At 41.6% G+C, this 15,719-nt stretch overlaps 1 protein-coding gene across 1 annotated transcript in view; it reads left to right on the top strand.

Annotated features, from left to right (window-relative positions):
• Window positions 1–375: 375 nt before the first annotated feature.
• The window catches only part of prkcea (protein kinase C, epsilon a), a 45,622-nt gene continuing 30,278 nt past the window's right edge, over window positions 376–15,719 (top strand). The window contains exon 1 of the mRNA XM_088069706.1: window positions 376–1,575. Within this exon, the coding sequence (XP_087925832.1) occupies window positions 1,231–1,575 (345 nt within the window). The 5' untranslated portion in view covers window positions 376–1,230. The remainder of the gene's footprint in view (window positions 1,576–15,719) is intronic.

The raw sequence follows: 15,719 nt of genomic DNA, 5'->3' as shown, positions 1-15,719 counted from the left end.
TATTGTGAATTAGAAAATGGTTGGGGGGCCACTGGGCACCCTATCTGTGGCCAGATTTAAGTTAAGTACCACTGTCACAGGAGCTGTAGGTGTGACTGTAGGTATGGAGACAGTGTCTTTATTAAGTGTTATTGTATGTCTCTGCAGACTCTCTTCTTCTTTGTGTATTTGTGTGTTTGGCTTGTTTGGGCTCTCTGTGACCATGCATAAGGACTGACTGATTGACTGGCTCTATTGGCTGTCTGGCCGTGACACACACACACACACACACACACACACTATGCCTGCGGGTGATTTCCATCCCCCTCTTCGTCTCTTGCGCTCCACAAAAAACACCTCTTCTATCTGCACGCGCACACACGCGCACAGTCTCTCTCTCTTTCCTCTCATCCGGCGCAACAGCCCGGCAGCGCGGGTGACGCGTTTTGCGCATTTCCTGCAGCTCGCGCTCACTCACAGATTCAGGAGAGAGCGAGAGAGAGAGCGAGGACGGGAAACGGGGGGGGCGCGCGCAAGGAGGAGAAAAAAAAAACCGAACGGGAGCGGAGCACCGTGATGTGGTAGGGGTGCTCGTGAGCCCGAAAAAGACTGCATTGAGGGGGCATAGCTTTCCGAGAGCACGCGCAAATATCGCGGTACCGTGAGGTCGAAGCAAGGAGATTATCCCGGAGAAGAGAAGAGAGCGAGGGGCTGGAAACGGAGCACCAATCCCGGATGGCTAGGCGCGGCTGCTCGCGCTCTCTCCCACCCTGACCCGGGAGAGACACACACAAGGGACCGTGGGGAGGCTCCGGGGCTTCACATGAACCCAGCCGGAGCTCGGTAACCCGCATTCCCCCTCGCTGCCGTTTTATATCTCGGCCTGTTTCCGCCGAAATCTGGTGTGGCGCACGGGACCGACCGTAAACAAACAGCCGCTCGGGTGGGAGAGAGCTCAGCAAGCGACCTCTGAAGGGTGTGAGTCTGCGTTGTTATTGCATTTTTCAGCCCGTTAGTTGTACAGTAAGCGTGTGTGTGTTTGTGTGGATAACACAGTGTTCAGATATGGCTGTACAAGACTGAGAGTCCAAGGAGCCAGCGGCATTATGGGATGTAGCAGGACTGTGCAGTGACCCCGCTCATTGGAAGGAAACACTCTGTGTACAGGAGCAGGAACAGGCAGACTAGCCTAAACACACACACACATACACGCACACACACTCATCCATTTCCACACACGCCCCAGCAGCCATGCCTGTGTTCAGTGGCCTGTTGAAGGTGCGAGTGTGTGAAGCAGTGGACCTGAAGCCCACACCATGGGCTCTGCGTCACGCTGTTGGCAAGAGTGGCTCCTTCCTGCTGGACCCTTACCTGGCTCTCAATCTGGACCAGACCCGACTCGGCCAGACCGCCACCAGGACCAAGACTAACAGCCCCGCCTGGCACCAGGAGTTCTGCACTGAGGTCCGAGAGGGAAGGAGTCTGGAGCTGTCGGTTTTCCATGATGCACCCATCGGATATGATGACTTTGTGGCCAACTGCACCATCCAGCTGGAGGACCTGCTGCAGAACGGGACCAGGCACTATGAAGACTGGGTATGTGTTCAATGTGTTTCTGTGTGTCTTGATTACCTACAGAGCACTGGGGCAGAAGTCCTCAGGGTCCTGGAAGTCACAGGTTTGCATGTAGGTGAATAACAGACCCCAGGCACTGAAATGAACAAGGCCCACAGTTTACAAAACATGCAATCTTTGCAACAACCGTGCATTGTTTGCACTGCATATTTCATGCTGTGTGGTGCTTGTGATGACTTAAAGGGCAGAAAAGGCACCGTGTACAGTAGAATGGGCATGTAGTATGTTTTTGCCACATTATTTTGTGAGTTCAACCAAAACCAGGTTATTGTAAACATATTCATCGAGGAAAAAGACTTTCATTTTTCATTTTTCATTTCATTTGTTGCTTCACAAAATTCATTCATTTACATGCATTTCTCACCAAGAGCTTCCTTGCACTAACTTGGCTCAGAAAGGTTGGGCTGGTGGGAAAATATTCAAACCAGCTTGATATTAAGCCAAACACAGGATTGAACTGGCTTACTGAATTTTACCAGGTGTCACACATGATTCAGCAGTTGCTCCTGAGTGGAATATATCGACAACAGAAAACGAGCGTCTAACTATCATGTAGCATTGTGTAACACCAGAGCTCTCTCTGTCCACACTGAATCCATTAAATATGCACCTCTGTTACTTCATGTAAACAAACTATATAGCTATCAGCTGTGCGCTGGAGATCAGACTGGAGACGTAAACACTTATAAGATGAGCAAGTAGTGTACTTGTTAGATTCCTACGTTTGTAACATTACTTTTTAAAGCAGAAAACACACAATTTATATTGTGAAAAAAGGCAATAAATTACAATATATTGTATATTATACATTATTGTCACAATCATGGAATATTAATGTCAAATTAGCCATTTGCACACACTGACCCACTAATTTTGGATTCAGTACACCAAAATGGGTGCTGCTATGTCCCTCTGCATGTTTACACAGAACCAAACGACGGCGGCATCATGCCGCTCCAGTCTGTGATTCTAGAAAGCATGCCGGCATCGTGGAACCAAAAGGGGCAGGATGGGTGTAATATATAACATATGCGTCGGCAGCGCTTTACAAGTGCCTGTTATATGGAGGCTGATCTTGTCCTCTGCTCAGATTGTTTTCCCTACTTGTGGACATTTACGCCCGCTGTCCTTCTTTGAGTTAACAGCAAAATGGTAACAGCTGGTTTTTAAATCTCCCGTGGTGGGTGGCACACATAACACACCATCCAAACATCACACCTGTCTTGCCCATGGTCCTGTTTATACAGACACTGTTTCTGCACTGTTGTACCTTTCATGGTGGCTCTAAGTGGAGACCACTCTGTCCCCCTCTTTCCGTGATTATGCCTTACATCGTTAAATTCCTGCCTTGAACAGGCAGTGTATCACACTGAGGAGAGGGATTGAAACGCTGATTTTTCAGAGGAGTGGACAGTCCTCTCTACCTTGAGCCACAGACGCCCACTTTCTCAGTTGTTTTGGCTGTCCATTCATAAACGTGCTCACCTTACCTTGTCGGATGTCTCTTCAGTGATGAATTTGGAGTCCCTACAGCTGTCATCATCACCACCAACTTCATTGAATTTCTTTGGCAGAGCAGCATTGTGTGTTAGTTAACTGTTGTCAAATTATGTGTGTCTCCGTGCTGAGACGCTGGCTGGTTGCCCAGCAAGCTGCAACTAAATTATATATTACATTTATTGTCAGTTAATCTATTGATCATTTTTTTGGTTAATCGATTTATAGGAGCAGTGTGTAAGATTTAGTGGTATCTAGCAGTGAAGATTGCAGAATGCAACCAGCTGAAACTTATTGGATTTCTTTCAGTGTACATAGTTCAGTCAGTTTTTATGGGATTCTGCTGCTTTGCCCTCCTCATTCTGTAACACGGGAGCTGTTTGAACTTGCATTAGATCTGATTTGGACATCAAGTCCAGCCTGTAGTCGTCCTTCCTCAATTCCTCACATTCCTCCTGCTTCTTTGGACTGAAACAAACACGAGATGCCCTTGTTTTCCACCTGTGGAGTTACATTTATAAAGCAAACAAACAATGTAGATGTTGTGAGACTTCAGCACAACCTGATATAGCGTCTTCGAGTTTCCTCTCTCTGTATGTTGAGAGATGCACACACACACTGTGGCTTAGCGGTGGGAGAGACTGAAGTGCCTTTCATTTGTTACAGTTTCTCGTTAGTTATTTAATTTGCGTTGGACCGCCACATATGGATCTGTATGTATAGGGGATAAAGAGCTGTTTGTTTGGGGTCTGCAAGTTTTGTCTCCAGTGTTAACATGTGATCTTGTTCCACTTCTACGCTTTGTTTTATCTTGCTGTGCGTTAGATGGACGATGAAGGACAAGAATTGTGGGAGCTTAGGGCTGCATGTGTTGCTTTAAGCTCGTAAACATAAAAAAAACTTGCACTTTCTGTTACTTTTCAACCATTTTCTGAAGCGTTTTTTCATTATTACAATAATTTTCTACCTCTGCGGCAGCCTTTGTCGTCAATTTATGCATGAACACAATGCAAATCAACTGTCGGAGACAAACTTGTTTTAAATGTGTGCACATCTGAAGCGTGGTAATGCTGTTTTGAAAAGTCTTTAATGCCAGAGTTTTTAATACAGACTCTGCTCTCAGCTGGATTAACATGTGACCGTGACATAATGTAAAAAAAGAGGCAACAAAATGTTCATTGTGGTGAATTTCCAACCTCATATTTGAAGTTTAAGGGAGCTTGTTTTCATTTTGCAGTGCTTTTAAATGTTTTTAAGCTTTGTTAATGTATATATGAGTTGCTGTTACAAGACAGTATGGTTTGCTAGGGGGGGTTTGAGTTATGTAATCTGTCATTGTATCAGTATACGTTGGCATATAAATAGACCGACACACACCTCGTCCCTCAGCTATCCAGAGTAAGGTCAGAGCATATGGATCACTCTGTTGATTGACCACATCCCATTGATCAGGCTGCCGGCTTGTCAATACATCTGCCTCACAGCAACACAGTCCCTCCCACTTCCCCTCCGTCCTCCTCCCTTCATTACTCCATTACTCACCACTTTGTGCCTCCCATGTCTCCCTCATCCTCCCGTCTCCAGCAGCGATTCCCCTCTCATCTTCCTCACCCCCCTCCAGCCTCCATTTACTCATCATCTCCCTCCTTCCTGCCTCGCTTGTGTACCTTACACTCCTCTTTCATCTGCCGCCTCCCGGTGCTCCCACCTTCATTTACTGCTCAGGCTCAACAAAGAAACAGTGGGAAGATTAATATAGTCGTTAAAGTGCTGTCTGAGTTCGATCAATTGAGTTTTTGTCATTTGCGTCATAAGCTCAGATTGGTACAAAGGTATAATGGTATTTTGGTTTTTTTTTAGAAATCCTTAAGGTTTGACTTTCATTCAGAAATAGAGAGCCCCCTTTTTTCTATTAAACAGGATTTCTGCAGATCCTTAAAAAGTCTTAAAGGGCATTACATTCATAAATCTAACAATAAGGCCTTAATTGACATTAAAATGTCTTAAATCTACCTTTCAAAAGTCTTAAAAATAATAAGACTTTGGAAGCTTTTTTTTCTCCTTTTTCTGACTTTTTCTTTAAAGTTGCCGTCAGTCAGCCCAGTGAATTAAATTAGATTTTTCTCAGTCTACAGTTGCTAGTAGAGGCTGCAAAACACCCTTGCATTTTATAGTTATAGTTTACTAATGTATAAAAAAAAACTTGCCACAAATTGCACAGTGGTTTTAATTAGCTTTGAAACCAGCCACAACTCAGCCCTGAGCAAGAGTGATAGTCCTCGATCCACCAATCAACTATAGGAATTGGGATCAAAGCTGGGTTCTATTGAGGACCTGTTTTTGCTTTTTCAAAACCTGAAAATCATTAACGTTTGAGGTTACTGATACTGCTATCAAGTCCTGTGAGTCCTATAAAGTAACATGACATCTTGAGTAGATCCTCGTCACTTAAATCAAATCACTGGTCCACATACATTGATTGTACATCAAATTAAACCTAAATGCAAGACCTTCGACTGTTTTCGGGGAGAAAAAACTCCTTCAGCTCTGTCAGCTGCTGTTGCTGCAGCACAGCCGGCCCGGTCTTCATCATCATCCACTCAGAGCAGCAGCGGTAAGCACACCCAAACCTTGTAGCAAGTCCCATCAGTTAAAAATGTGTTGAAACCTGAGTTGCAATCATCAGGATAAGAGCTTGTTGGCTACGTAAAGGAGGTTGCAAAGGTAAATAAATCATCATCACGATGTGTTTAAATGTAACATCAAGAAAAAGAAAATTTAGTTTTTGGGGAGAAACTTGAATAATACAGTTGTTTGTGTGAGAAATTTGTTTTCCCAGCTAAATACAGAGACAATAGAGATGAAATTATGTCCTATCATTAGTTCTAATCATCTTATGATACATAATTAAAACTACTGATGCCAAGATTTTTCAAAGTAAATATTTGTTAACGATCCCCATCCCTAATCAGCAGACTGCAGTGATACTAGCTCCACCTTTAATGAACACGTGTTAGCATGCTAACATGTTTAATGGGGATAATGGTAAACTTTGTATGTTGAGCTTAGTGCAGCCTCAGAGCCACTGACAGGATTATCAGTATCACTGATTAAAATTTAAATGATTCAAATTCATGATACAATTCTTAAATATGATGGCACAAACTAGCATTAAATGGCACCCACTTCCTGCCTCCCTGCCGTACCTCGGCTCCGTCTTTCTCACTTCCTCCTCCTCTCTGCTGCCTCGCTCATCTCATCATCCCGCTCGTCTCGGCGCTGTGATTCCCATCCTGTCTGCTTCCTGTCCTCTTTTGTCTTCCACCACCTCTCCGTGATACATCTCCCGTGGACCCGAGCGCTGTGGGCCAGGCTGCTGCTCTGTGCCGCCGGTGAAATATTAACCAGGCTTTGATGCTTATTAATTGTCCCACTCAGTAATTGAGATGCTCTGCGGAGCCCATCCCCATGGCGACAACGACAGCCCCGTCCCCTTGGCGACAGCCTCTCACCCACAGAAACACCAGAGAGAGGGATGGGTAGTTGGGGGGGTAAGAAGAGAGAAAAACAAAGTAGAAGAGTGCTGTGGTGGTTCTCTGACATTCAGAATAATTTAAATTCAAGGCCTTCAAAAGTAGAGTCACTTAAAAGCTTTCTTTGTGCTGCATGTTCAGTCTTTAAGGGTTATTTCATTTTACTCACCAGCATAAATGTGGAGATTGTGTTTGCAGCTAGCCGTTACAGCAATTTTTACCGGGACAGGTTTAACATGTCGGTTATTATGGGTGTAAAAAGTTTTAATTTCAAGGTCAAAGTCACAGCTGCAAACCCAAAATATTCACTATTATCATCCATGCAGTGTAGAGCTTCTTCTTGGGTAAATGTTGACTCAACAACACAACTTTCTTGTTGCAGTTCAGAGCTTTTTGTTATGTGAGTCAGGGATACTGGGCTTGCTTTACTTGGGCCACTTTGACAAAATGACAGAAAGCCAGGGGGACAGGGGGACACAGCAGCCCCATACATGTATATAGGATTTCAGGACATTTCTAGGATTTCATGACATTTGTAGGATTTCAGGATGTTTCTCAGATTTTAGGACATTTTTCAGATTTTAAGACGTTTCTTAAATTTTATTTCTTAAAGTTTGTAAGGCTTAAAGACGTTTTTGAAATTTTAGGTCGTTTCAAGAATTTGAGGACATTTCTAGGATTTTTAGATTTTCGGATGTTTCTAAGATTTCAGGAAATTTTTAGGATGTTTCTAAGATTTCAGGACATTTCTAGGATTTTAGGACGTTTTAGGACGTTTCTAGAATTTTATGTAATTTCTAGGGTCGAGGATGTTTCTGAGATTTTAGGATATTTCTTTGTTTTAGGATGTTTCTAGTATTTTAGGACATTTAGAAGATTCTAGGATGTTTCTAGGATTAAAGGACATTTGTCAGATTTTAGGATGTTTCAAGGATTGTAGGACATTTCTAGTATTAAGGACGTTTTAGGATGTTTCTGAGATTTTTGGACATTTCTTTGTTTTAGGACATTTCTAGTATTTTAGGACATTTAGAAGATTCAAGGATGTTTCTCGGATTAAAGGACATTTGTAAGATTCTAGTATGTTTCTAGGACCTTTTAGGACCTTTTTAAGAATTTATGGACATTTCTAGGATTTCAAGACATTTCTAGCATTTTGGGATGTTTTAGAAAGTTTCTAGGATTTTAGCACATCCCAAGGGTTTTTAGGAGATGTCTTAAATTTTAAGAAATTTCTAGGATTTTAGCACATTTCTAGGATTCTCTGTCATTAGGGGCTTAACTAGGACCTCTGTCAGGGGTGTGGGGGATCCTCCTCTGGTACTTTTTGATCAACAAGCTGTATTTTGATGCTGTGCTCTCTGGCACCTTATTTTTCACCCATCAGGGGCCAGATTTGGCCCACGGGCTAAAAGTTTAGTATCACTTATGTAAGGCAGCAGGTTTGCATAATCATATTGATGCAAACCTGCTGCCTCATACTGTAGTGTTTTCTGTACCTGCATTTGGAACACATTGAGTTTACTTGTAGTGAAATGTGTTATATAAATAAAATTGCCCTGTGTTGCCTTTTATATTGAGGTGAGCCGCGTACCACTGTAAACAAAACCATGTCTGTGCATTCCTGTGGTTACCATGGTATAGCAGCAGTGGCAGAGCGATGAAAAGGATGACTGCAATGTTGTTCATTTAACTTTTGACTTCTTAATAAGCTGTTTTATTATAAAAGCGTTACATTTGGATGCTGGCACAGATTGCATGTGTATGTATGTAGATCCCATCTGCCCACAACGCAACCAACGAGTGAAATGTGGTAGTATGACCAAACCTGTAGAAAAAACTAACAAGGATATATAATATTGTGGTCTTCCTTTAAAGGGATACGTCGCTGAATTTCAGCCAGCTTTCAACCACAATTGTTGTCACCCACTAGCAGGAGCATTTATTGGTCTGATCGGGCGCGTAATAAACTGGTAGTTGTAGGTTTTGTCCTTTTTCTCCATATTCTTTGGTCATGTAGCACCAATTTCAAAATATTTGCGTTTTTCGGCTCAGTTTGTTTGAGGACTCTATTTATTCTGGTGAAATACTTTTAAGAACATCAGGCATATACCAGTTTTCACATTAGGGACGCTACTTTCTATTTATTTTTTATTTTTTTGTGTGTGAATGAAGTTGAGGTGGTTTGGGCACGAGGCCTCCTGTTAGAGATGTTGGGGAACGTCCAACTGGTAGGAGGCTCTGGGGAAGACCCAAAACACGCTGGAGGGATCATATGTCTTGTCTGGCCTGGGAACGCCTCGGGGTCCCCCAGGAGGAGCTGGAAAGCAGGGAAAGTGACGTCTGAAGTGTTTTGCTTGGCCTGTTGCCCCTGCGACCTGGCCCCGGATAAGCAAATGAAAATAGAAGGATGGATGGATTTTTAAACTGCTTTACTAAGTATTAACTGGTCAAAATACTTATTGTCGGCTAATGGTTAAATGGCTAACGTTGAACATCTCTAATTTTGATAATTGCTACAATTATTTACAGCATTAAAATATAGTAATCAGTAGGAGTGGTACGGTATGAAAATTTCATGTCCCTGGCTAAAATAACTAGACGTATGTGGTGGTGTATTTTTCTGCAGAGACTTTATTTTTTGTTTTCCTGCGTTTAGGACGTTCATGAGCGTGCAGCCCCACAGAGCTCAGGTGAGATTGGGGCTTTATTTAAAGGTAGCGGCCAGGTGCCAGATCGTAAGCAGCCAGCATCCAAGAGACATGGTGCCAAAAAACGAGAGAGTCAGGGATTAGCCTTTACCTTTGCTTTTGCTGGCAAGCATCTTAACAAATAGTAACTGTCAATCTCAATTAGTATACCTTTAAATGAATGCAGCTATTTTTTTGTTTTTGAAACTTCCTTTAGCAATTTTAAATTGAGATTGGCTAGTTTCATGATCCACTTAATTTCTGGTTTTAAATTTAGTCTGTAGAATAGTACCCAGTTCATTTTAAAAGGATGTAAAAAGTCTTCATTTTCATCTTTTTTAATGGCATGGAAACAGACAGTCAGAGAGAGAAATCTGAGGAGGTGGAAATTTTAAAAAAAAAAGGGAGATTAGAGGATGGGAGAGAGAAATAAGGTTAAGGCTGCGGAGAAGAGGAGGATAGTGACGAAGGAGAGCGATCAGCAGACGAGGTGTAGACATAAGCCGTGTGTACATGTAAATATATCAAGCTGGAGGCGGCCAGGAGACGTGACATGGTGACCACACAGTGTAACGTGGCCTCACAGGGACACGGGCCACGTCAGATGTCAGCCAGCCGCTGTTTGGCATACACACTCACACTCACATGCTCACACTTACAGCAGCCAGGATTAATGACTTAAGGACTAAAATAAGAGACCAGTCACCACCCCCTTTGGAAAAAAAACAAAACAGTTTTAATGTTTAGTTCAGTAATAAGCCTTTGTGAGGCAAAAACTTGAGCAGACGTACAACATTTTTAAATTAACTCTTGTAGTCATTGCATATATTTAGCCTAAATTTGCTTTTTTATATGAAATATTTTTAGTGATTTGTCAAAAGTTAGCAAACAGTGTAAAGCTTCTATATTTACTGAATTTATTATGTTAGTGATATATTAGAGGGATGTTGCCTCTGCATTGTTCCTGTTTTTATTGACACGTAGTTCTTTTGATTTGTAGCTGTCAGAAATTAGATGTTTTTTTTTTTTGCTCTGGCTTTTTTAAACAGCTATTTTTTGCAGTCAAATTAGGCGATTATTAATGAATGGGGTAAAGTAAAAATGCATAAATAAATTAGGGTGTGGGGAAACTCTTGACCTGCATTTATTTTGACAGGCAGTTAAGTTAAAATGAGCATCACAGATTTATAAATACAGTAGTCTTTGACAAAATGACCTGGCGACACACACGGCGAGGGAGAGAGAGATGCTGTGCTGCTGCCAGAGGAGCCACTGACTGAGTTTACTCTATGGCTGGGTTGATGCATCGACGCTAATCAGGGTCATTAATTCCCGAAATATGTCGATTTGCGAAACGTGCATTGGCGTGTCTCAATAGCCAAGTGAACTGCATGCAGTTGGAGCATGGATTCCAACGAAGAGCGAGCGGCAGCACACGGGTTTTAACTTTTCACGGGAGTATAGCTGCCATACACGGACACCTGAGGTGAAGGCCTCCTGAAGCGCTCTGTCAAGATGGCGGCAGACAGCAACGTCCTATTGACTTTTTTCCCTACTCGAGCATCACCTAATGAGGATGATGCCATTTTGTTTTTTCCGTTAACTTTAACGACTATATAAGAGTGGGAAAACGGCTTAGACTCACATTGTAGACCACTGTGATAATCTGTAAATCTTTTCAGTTAGCCCTCGTCCACACTCATGCAACAATAAATTTGCCAGTGATTATTTTATTCGCACATTACTTGCTAGATTCTCCAGTTCAGGCAAATGGCTGCTATGATGTAGGTTACAGAGATTAAATTATTTTATTTGTTACAATTATCCTTTTGAGTTTGAGGTCCAGTATTTTCTGATCAAGCATCCTATCTATAGGGTCTATATTAATAATAGTAATAATAATGATCAGTATTAATATTAAAAATATTATTTTTTTAAACAGCAGTGACATGGAAATATGACTCATTTTATTTTTTTCTTATCAAATTAACAATTATACCGGCATTACTGTTAAAGATATGATATGGCACACCCCTGATGTATTGTTTTGAATCTGCTTTCATCCATCCACACGACGTTCACAACACTTTAAAACGAGGCGGGTCAGAGACCACGCCGCTTATGAGACAGGAAGTGTATACCACTTCATCCCATTGGCGCAGCTTGTAACGCTTCGCCTCTCACATCCGCTTTACATTCTCTACATAAGACTGTCTTGACCTCGCCATCCTCTGCTAAGACATGACTCTGATCATTGAGGTCACAGCCATACTGTCATGAGCCCACTCCCTCAGTGCGCGAGTCGCATGACATCATAGGCTCCATCCCTCAGTGACCTGCTGGTTAAGTAGGACAGACTGGATTTAAGACGCACTGTTGCCACCGTGACAATACACACACAAAGATAAGCATGCTGCTCTGCCCACTGATGCCAAATCAGGTCAACCTTTGGTGTGTGTGTGTGTGTGTGTGTGTGTGTGTGTGTGTGTGTGTGTGTGTGTGTGTGCGTGTGCTGGAGGGTGTTTAATGCATGTTGTCAGTGAAAGGGAAGAAATGGGAGGATATTTGAGAGCTCTGGGACAGCAGGTGAAATGCACACTGTTTGCCCCCTCTCTCTCTCCTTCCGTGACCCCAGGAGTGTGTCTGTTTTTGCAAATCCACAAAAAAAGAGAATGAAATTTTTCAATGAAATTAGATGTTTTTTATTTCTGCCACTGGCAAATAGGGTTAACCCTTTGAAACCTGAGTAAATTGGCTTGATTTCTCTCAAAAACATGGAAAGAAGTTACAAGTTGTGAGCAGCAAGAACTTAGCGAAAAAAAGTTAGCGAAAAAGGTATAAAACTATAAACAAAAACAAATAAAGATAGTTAATAGTAATTATACTACTACTAATAATAGTTTTCTGGACATTTTTCCCGGTTTTATTAATATCTTCATATAGTTTCTGTGTGTGTGTGTCTCTCTCTCTCTCTCTCTTTCTCCCTTTTATCATAACAGTTTTTTGGTCCTTTTCCTAATTTCTAGAAATCCGTGGGACATCTCTTGCCAAGTTGCTCTTCGCTTTTTTAGGCATGTTTTCAAAAGAAATCAGTTTGCTTGGGTTTTGGGTTTAAATGGATGTGAAAGGCGCCTGAAGGCAGCAAACAAAAACTGATGTCCTTCCAGGTTTTAGAGGGTTAAATTAGAATTTCAGATAAAGTCATGACTCAAAAGAGCGCAATTTTTAAATCACGAGCTATTCTTAACAGAGCTGTTAAAGCTACAATAAGTGTTGGCAAGCATTGGTTTTAAAGTCTATAAGACGACTGTCACCAGGAGGGTTGTGTGTTGAACCCCTGTATTGTGTTTTTTTGGTACGGACAGACAGTACAAAGTAAAACTAAAACTTCCATGGACTGAAAGCTGGTGTTGTATGTCTGGACAGATTTTTTAGTCTGGTTTGCTTTTCCTTTGATCAGCAAGCTGCCTGTTAAAAACATTTGGCTAATTCTCACTGCGTTATTTGAGGAAAGTTCTTTAGATGGCTTGTGTTTAGTTAACATGTAGTCTACTATTTGAGTTGGGTCATGTGGAAAAAAACTTATTTATTGTGGTATTACTCATGTATTGTATCGGCACCAGTGTCAGAAAATTCCCAACAATGCACAGTCATAACACACATTTATTTAATGCATGCAAAAATGCTTTCAAAAACACACAAAGAAGGCAGTGAGCAACTAAACAAGAATTGACCCAAAAACTTTGTAAAAAGTTACAAGAAAATTAGCTGAAATTAACAAAAGATAAAGAAGTAAAAGACAGAAACAGGAAATGATCTGGAAAAAAGTGCAAAAATAAAAATGCTAATAATAAATATATATTTTTCTGTAACCCAAATTTTAATACATAAATATAATAATTATTGAAATAGTTTTCCTGATATTTTCCCTGGATATTTAATGATTTTTCCTCACTATCGCTCTTTTTTACATTTTAATTTATTTTTTAAATTTTTGTTTTTTTAAGCTGATGTAATATTCTTGTCAGCTTTTCCACATTTATCAGAATCAGAATCAGAAAAAGATTTATTGCCAGGTATGGTTAACACAATACGAGGAATTTGTTCTGGTGGGTTGATGCAACATAAATATAGAAAAAGAAAACAGATAAAATAGAAGATACAAATATAAAATATAAAATATAAAAAGTACGAGTCTTACAGTGCAAAACAAAACAAGTAACACAAGTAACAGTGTAACAGTGCAAGAAACAGAACCATGGAATTAAAGTATATACAAGAATGTTTGGAGTGCAAGATATATATTGATATTTACATTGAAATTCACATTTATACAGGTTTGAGTGCACTTTGAAGAGCATTTCATGCCAAGTTCCCAATTGTCTTTCTGCCATGTTTTTGAAAAAAGTCAAACCAATATTTTTATATTGCAAAGGTTTAAATGCTTGTTAAAGGAGTCTGAACGCAGCACAAGAAGAGTGATGTTGATCCAGGTACCAAAGGGTTGATACCACGTTGAATACCAGTTCTAGGGTTGGATGCTGAACTCTGTACTTTGAAGTTAACAGCTGGATAATGATGGTATTACCGAGTACAGATTCATGTTAAAGCCATTTTTGCCAAATTCTGGAACCTAAGAGAGCACCTGGGTGACAACGCCAGGTTCGCACAGGAGGCGGAAGTGCCGTGACGCGCTCTGAGGGCCACCACAGAGCTCCGCGTAGCTGCCAGGTTCAACTTTATACAAGATGCTTAATCGCCCTGCTGCTGGGAAGCCGGCCATGGAGCTCGCGGCAGCTCCTTTGGCTTCCCAGGGAGCCAAGTGTCAGCCTAGTATCACTGCTAGACGGGCAGACACGCACGTGCGCACACACACGTGCACACAGGCAAGCAGTCATACAAATGAGGCCCAAAGATTAGCTTTGTGTGTGACTAGAAAAGAGCAGAGGAGCAGAATTGCTTTTCAGTCGACTACGTCACCTCTGAATCTTTTTTTTTCATTGTAAAGAAAGTAGAGTGCACAGAAAAATAACTTGGATCATTATCAGTTTTGTTGATGCCTTTCATAAGCATTTAAACCACTGGAAACTAAGAAAATTGGGTTGATTTTTTTTTGTAACACAATATTCACAGACAAACATGGAGAAAAAGCAATGAGCAACTTGCAACAAATTGCAAAAAAAAAACAGTAAAAAGTGACAAGAAATTGAGTTGAAAATTAAGAGTAGATTAGATTTTATTAAAAATATCCAGGGAACTATATTCATAATTCACTCTTTTGAGCACTTTTTTAAGGTAATTTTCTCTCTTTTTTCTATTATTATTTTTTTCTTATCATTTTCAGATGATTTTCCTTTTAATGTTTTACTAATTTCTTGCAAATATTCGGGCCATTTCCTGTTAAATTGCACATTGCCTTCTTCCCATATTTTTGAAAGAAATCAAGCCAATTTGCTCCGGTTTCAAAGGGTTAAATTATGAAAATTATTGCAATTGAAATCAGATCATTGCCCGAAACAGGGCTTCTTCCTGCAGCTCGAGTCTTCATGAAGTGTGTTTTCATTTAGAGCGATCCAACACTGTCGACTGATCTGCAGCGGCTGCTCAACAGGCCGTCTGCCAGTCCATCTGGATATCACACACTCGCCTTGACTGTGTGTGAGCTCTAAGACGACTGCACAGACAGGATGATTTGATCGGGAATGTCCATTCTCCTAAATCAAATTCTCCTCCCGTCCAGTTGATGCTACTGGACTGCTGGACTCGTCACTCCTCGTGGAGGGCGGGCTTTGCCGAATCTCCCCCTCCACCACACAGCTCAGCTCCTCTTACATTATTAGCCGTCTGTGATGTTACATTAAAGATGCATGACTCTCATGCTGTCTCACTCAGCATGGGCCTCCTGAGTGTCAGCGTGTGTGTGCAGGCGCTGGAGTTGCCGAACGATAGAAAGAAGGGCACACACACGCAAACACACATGTTATTGTGTGAACGCGGTCGAGCTCTCTCCAAGCCGAAATTTGTTATTTGACAGATGGATGTGGGAGGCTGTCACTGAGACTAAACGCTCCTGAGAGAGACAGAGAGAGCTGTCTGGTTGGACACAGATAGCGAGCTAGATGGACAGAGAGTGGGAGGGGGTTAGCTCCACAGTATTGATATAATGCAAGCTTTGAGTGCCCTGTCTGCTTGGTTGAGTGCTTCTCTGTGCTGCTGCATATGGTGTGTGTGTGTGTGTTTTCATTCTGTCAGTGTGTCTTTGTATGGTGATGGGACGAACACAAGAGAGTTAAGCTTGTATGTGTGTTTAACGCTAACCTCCCTCTGAAGTCCATTTTAAAATCCCCAGACACACACACTCAGCTTCCTGTGTGTGTGTGTGTGT

This window comes from Plectropomus leopardus, chromosome 19 (assembly GCF_026936395.1).
Source record: "Plectropomus leopardus strain MGB_pleo_1.0 chromosome 19, ASM2693639v1, whole genome shotgun sequence".
Taxonomy (NCBI): domain Eukaryota; kingdom Metazoa; phylum Chordata; class Actinopteri; order Perciformes; family Serranidae; genus Plectropomus; species Plectropomus leopardus.
Note: the sequence above shows the minus strand (reverse complement) of the source record. Positions and strands in the feature narration are given on the sequence as shown.